At 39.2% G+C, this 5,765-nt stretch overlaps 1 protein-coding gene across 1 annotated transcript; it reads left to right on the forward strand.

Moving 5' to 3' along the window:
• The first annotated feature begins 2,560 nt into the window (after positions 1-2,560).
• On the forward strand, positions 2,561-4,556 carry LOC124011545 (phosphatidylinositol glycan anchor biosynthesis, class P). Its single transcript, XM_046325006.1, has 5 exons — positions 2,561-2,714; positions 2,813-2,900; positions 3,083-3,155; positions 3,363-3,481; positions 4,005-4,556. Exons 2-5 carry the CDS (start codon positions 2,819-2,821, stop codon positions 4,115-4,117), a joined length of 387 nt encoding a protein of 128 aa, XP_046180962.1. The 5' UTR covers positions 2,561-2,714; positions 2,813-2,818; the 3' UTR covers positions 4,118-4,556.
• The last annotated feature ends 1,209 nt before the right edge of the window (positions 4,557-5,765 follow it).

Genomic DNA, 5,765 nt, shown 5'->3' on the forward strand with positions numbered 1-5,765 from the left:
AAAACACTGATTTAGTCCTTATCATAGTCATAAGACAATTAGGGCTGGGCGATATATTGTATTCTAAGGTATACCGGTATGGATCCACATACCGGTATGAAATTCTACAATACCCACTATAAAAGGTATTTTGATAGTGTTAAATAAGAATACTTTGATTTTGTCTTGACCAAACTGACAGAGTGAAGAAAGCCCATTAAAACCACTTACTATTCATTTGATGCCATGTTGAGGTCATGTGCTACATACTAAGCATATTTTTTACTTTTACTATTAAGAAATGTAAAATATCACAATATTTTTCAGAATGATGGCATTATTATATTTTGGCCACATCGCCCAGCGCTAGGGACAACACACCAATTGGCAATGGGTGATAATGGGAAATTCATGCACATCAAGTTGCTAGATATTCCATGTGACAAATCAGGTTGACAAATGACTCCAATGAAAACAGCGATTCAAATTTACCACCACCAAACAGGACATTCTGGTTTCCTTTTCATCAGGTCAGCAGGGTATAAATAGATTCCTAAGGAGTTCTTAACCAATGAAGATGGGCACCCTACCCTTTGGCTTCCACAAACACTAAGGAGCATTGTGCCACATTTCCCAGGCATGAAGAGAACATTATTGTATTCTTATGAATAATTACCTTGCTGCGTGGATACTTCCTTAATAGAAAATAGAGGGGCAAGAAACCATGTTGCTCTAAAAATGGAGTAAGATATGAGCAAGTGGAAGCAGTGATTATGCATCATATTTGCTTTTTGGGGGGAGGGGGGCAACGGCATGCATTCCACTTACCAAGTTAAACGTATTGCTTATCCAGATCATATGCCTTGTCTGATCTTCTAATAACTGGAAGAGAAAACAAATGACAGCATGAGTGTGCAGTCTCTTCAGACTCAAGTCATTGCTGACACTAGAGAAGGAAAGGTGAAATGAGAACTTGAGTCTTAACACACTGTACTAAGGAATAAAGAATGTGTGGCAGGGAGTTAAATTACTCTCAAACTAATTCTTACTTTGAATCTAGGAAGCCCACTTGCACAGCCCAGCATGAGGTGTTGTGATTCTCTCGACAAAGCAGAATGTGATACCAAAAGGCAGATACATGCATCAACTGTGCCACTTTCTTTTTCAAACTGACAGGGATTTTATTCCATCGCTCATATTTATCATCTGCACCAAAAACAGAATTTGAGTTATACAGATGAACATAGCCCCCCCAATCCCATTTGATCCTCAATCACCACCCCCACTCTGAATGGATATGTTTGTAGTCTCCAACAGTGGAGGGTCTGGGTCACACCTGTCCAGCCCCAATACCTATTCCCAACCACCACAGTGAGTGTCAGTACTATGAGCAATCAACTAGCTAGTGTTAGTACTAGCTACTTCTTACCTGGAGGTTCCAGGGCTACAAAGGAACTGTTTTTGACATAGATCTTGAGGAAGAAAAGTTTTGTTAATAATGGCATGTCTAATAACGTATTGCAAACGTTACATGATAACACTAGTAGAGTCCATTTTCAAAATGTATACTATAAGTATTCCCTTCGGTCTTACATGCATATTTAATTACACGTCAACAATCATCATTTTTACTTACAAATTTTGCCCCGTGTCTGATATCATCGTAGTCCACAAACTCTGGACCAGAGTATGCATCTGACATTTTGGTAAGTCTGAAATAAGAATCATGTCATCATGGCGTCATGACAATACACAGTAGCTAACTAACATTGCATGAGTTAACGTTCGCTAGTTAGTTATATCGACATGCCAACTAGCTATTACTCAGTGAACATGTAACGTTACCAAGATAACGTACCACAGGTTAATTGACTCCTAAAACGAGCTAACTAACGTTAGCTAAAAGTGACAATTCCGCCTCTAGACTTGTCTAGCTAAGTGCTAACATTACAACAAACTGGGTTAGTTAGCTAACGTTATATGGTATTGTGCTTCATACCAGAAGCTAACTAACTATAACGTTAGCTTGATGATAGACAGGAAAGTTAAACATCCATCCAACTAGTGAGCCATTGTCTAACTACAGGGGGGAATCTGATTGACCGGAGCATCGAACCTCACCTTGAAACAAACGTTAGATTTGTTGGCTCGCTTACTAGCAACAACGCACCGTTCTTTCCTGGCTTTGCCGCGAGACAACATTCAGCTACTTTATCTCGACACCACGACCATTAAGTACAATAGCTACAAAAAAATAATTGCCAGTGCACACACCTTGCTTTTCTTGTTCACTTCTTGAAATTATTTGTAAATCTATTTTATGGTTTGCAACATGTTCATTAAGGAGGCGTTGCTTGCATTTCTAATATGTTGCTAGTTTCCTAACCACATCACACATACGTACATAAATAAATAAGCAGTCATAAACCCCGCCTATTTCTACAACGTGTCTTCTTAAAAATGTATTTTAAACCTAACATTAACCACACTGATAACCTTATGCCTAACCTTAAATTAAAACCACATTTGTATTTTAATTAATTTTTACGGTATAGCGAGTGGAACCATTCCTCCTAGTTTACGTTCACATGACAAAGTCACATGACAAAGTTACCAACATCCACTTCCGGAATGTAGAAAAACAAAATAATGAAGATGGTTAGAAGATTCCCTTCCTAGCCCAACGAAAAAGCGTCACGTCTCTGTATCTTCGAACGAAGCATGCTGATGTTGTGGTGAATATATGTAATCATACATATAGCCTGTTACAACCAATCAATTCAGCTGTGTTATATTTAACTCTATCTCATCTCTCTTTTCTATGTGGATTCAGATTGTCATGGTGGAAAATTCTCCCTCCCCCCTGCCAGAAAGAGCCATCTACGGCTTTGTTCTGTTCCTTGGCTCACAATTTGGCTTCTGTAAGTCCCAGTCATATGTCCTTTGTGTTTAGTCTGTTTAAGGCAATTACTGTTGAAGTTGGGGATTCAATGCCATATCATTATCTGTAGGCTATGTGAAAATGCCAATGTGCTCTCATGTAGTGTCAATCAGAATTGTTTTATGTACTTTATATTTTTGACCCCTTTCTGCTCCTTGGCAGGTTTGTATTTGGTGTGGGCCTATGTACCAGTTGAATGGCTTCATTCAATAGGGCTTACTTACTGGCCTCAAAAGTAAGTCAATCGAAATGAGACTACTGAACATGTTTATGATTTACTTAATAATCCATATAGACAAATAATACATTATATCAGGTAGAGCTACATTACTGAACTTATTGACAATCTGCTAGTCTTTTTCCTTGATACCTGTATTTTGTATATTACCCATGATGGTCCTGAGTGAGTTTATTTTTTATATCCCGTCTGCTGTCTCTGTAGGTATTGGGCTGTTGCTGTGCCAATCTATCTGCTAGCTGCAGTAGTAGTCTGTATAGTCGTGTTGTTTGGGGTGAACATGATTAACACTGCTCCACTCAGCTCAGTGGACAACATAACCGGTAAGCATCAGGCAGCTGGAGACTGACTGTATGGACACAATGTCTATACAGTCAGTTGGAATTACTGTATGTCTGATTTGAAAGTATAATTCGTGAGAATCTGCATTGTAAGATTTCAGTATACCAGACCTGTGTGAGTGCTGGAAATGTTTTCCCTTGATTTTCATGGTAACTTAATTCAGTGATCAGGTTCATCTAGTTCCTCCAGATGTCTGGAAAGTTCTACAATCATTCTATTGTTGTGAATTCATATCTTTGTCCTGGTTTTAAACCAAGAAGTCCCATTTGACATGAAAATAAAAACATTTTGTAGTGAGTCATGGCCGAGAAAGGAAACTGAACTCCAAAATTGTATATCACAAGACAATTAGACTAACAGATGACAGTATTTACTACCTATAAGTTTTTAGCGCTAAAGGATTTTGTACCATGGATTTGTTTTCTATTAGTTTTTCTGATATCTGCCTCTCTTAGTCTAGTAACCTTCACTGTAACCTATAGCCTACCTTATTGTCTTGAACAGATGTCTATGCCAGAGGTCAGCGGATAGATGATTGCCAGAAGAGGGCCATACCCAGATTAAAGGATGTTTCCATCAGTGAAGTGAACAGAATTTTTTATTTATCACCTCAATGACTACCAGATTTGTCGCAAAGTGAATACGGGACCAGGAAGTATGGCATTACCTCAGTGAGGATGCTGACTAAGACGATTAACAAATATATGATCGATGCAGTGTTTTATATGCACTGCAGAGATAATTGCTTGATGGAAAAGTGTTTTCTCATATGATCTTTATTTAGTATTTGTCAAGAGCTACAGTTTTTTCCCCTATTGTAAATGTCTTTCAAATAATTATTTCCTTTTTTTATTGGAATTTTCATTTTGTGGTTTAAATGATTTTGGCCAGGTTTCACAAGTTGTCTGAAAAATAAATCTCAGAAGCTCCTCAAGAAGAGCATTCCGTGGAAAGTTCTTGGATGCAATTTTGTAACATTTATCACAAACTTCACACACATTTTCATGTTAATATGTTCATTATCTTCTCATTTAAAACCATGTGAACTGATCTTAATTATTGTATTTGTGCTTTTTGGTTTACCTTATATAGGATTCCAGGCTGTGGATATGCTGTTGATCAATGGTATTAATCTTAAAACATACCTGCATGATATAAGGTATTGTGCGCCTGAGGTAGAGTACCTCATGGTAAACTGTAGACCACACTTCCTACCAAGAGTTTTCATCTATATTATTCATAGCCATCTATTTACCACCACAAACCGATTTCAAGGTCTAGGACCGCACTCAACGAGCTGTATAAGTCCATAAGCAAACAAGAAAATGCTCATCTAGAACCGGTGCTCCTAGTGCCCAGGGACTTTAATGCTTGCAAATTTAAATCCGTTGTACCTAATTTCTACAAGCATGTCACATGCAACCAGAGGGAAAAAACTCTAGACCACCTTAACTCCACACACAGAGACGTATACAAAGCTTGCCCTCCTTTTGGCAAATCTGACCATAATCCTATCCTCCTGATTCCTGCTTATAAGCAAAAAAGCAGGAGGTACCAGTGACTCACTCAATTCGGAAGTGGTTAGATGATGCTACGCATTTACATTACATTTAAGTCATTTAGCAGACGCTCTTATCCAGAGCGACTTACAAATTGGTGCATTCACCTTATGACATCCAGTGGGACAGTCACTTAACAATAGTGCATCTAAAACTTAGGGGGGGGGGGGTGAGAGGACTGTTTACGCTACAGGACTGTTTTGCTAGCACAGACTGGAATATGTTCCGGGATTCATCCAAAGGTATTGAGGAGTATACCACCTCAGTCACCGGCTTCATCGATAAATGCATTGAAGACATCGTCTCCACAGTACCCATACGTACATATCACAACCAGAAGCCGCGGATTACAGGTAACATCTGCACCGAGCTAAAGACTAGAGCTGCTGCTTTCAAGGAGTTGGACACTAATCCGGACGCTTATACCCTCAGACGAACCATCAAACAAGCAAAGCGTCAACACAGGACTAAGATTGAATTGTACTACACCGGCTCTGACACTCGTCGGATGTGGCAGGGCTTGAAAACTATTACATACTACAAAGGGAAACCCAGCCGCGAGCTGCCCAGTGTCGCAAGCCTATCAGACTATTTAAATGCCTTTTAAGCTCGCTTTGAGGCAAGCAAAACTGAAGCATGCATGAGAGCACTAGCTGTTCCGGACGACTGTGTGATCACGCTCTCCGTAGCCGATGTGAGCAAAACA

The sequence above is a fragment of the Oncorhynchus gorbuscha genome, linkage group LG02 (assembly GCF_021184085.1).
Source record: "Oncorhynchus gorbuscha isolate QuinsamMale2020 ecotype Even-year linkage group LG02, OgorEven_v1.0, whole genome shotgun sequence".
In the NCBI taxonomy this organism is placed as follows: domain Eukaryota; kingdom Metazoa; phylum Chordata; class Actinopteri; order Salmoniformes; family Salmonidae; genus Oncorhynchus; species Oncorhynchus gorbuscha.

Bases quoted from the DNA above. Each gene is read 5' to 3' on its own strand.
- LOC124011545 (XM_046325006.1), top strand. From the start codon at position 2,819: ATGGTGGAAAATTCTCCCTCCCCCCTGCCAGAAAGAGCCATCTACGGC. The intron at 3,156-3,362 runs GTAAGTCAATCG...CTGTCTCTGTAG, and splicing joins CTTACTTACTGGCCTCAAAA to GTATTGGGCTGTTGCTGTGC. The intron at 3,482-4,004 runs GTAAGCATCAGG...TGTCTTGAACAG, and splicing joins CTCAGTGGACAACATAACCG to ATGTCTATGCCAGAGGTCAG.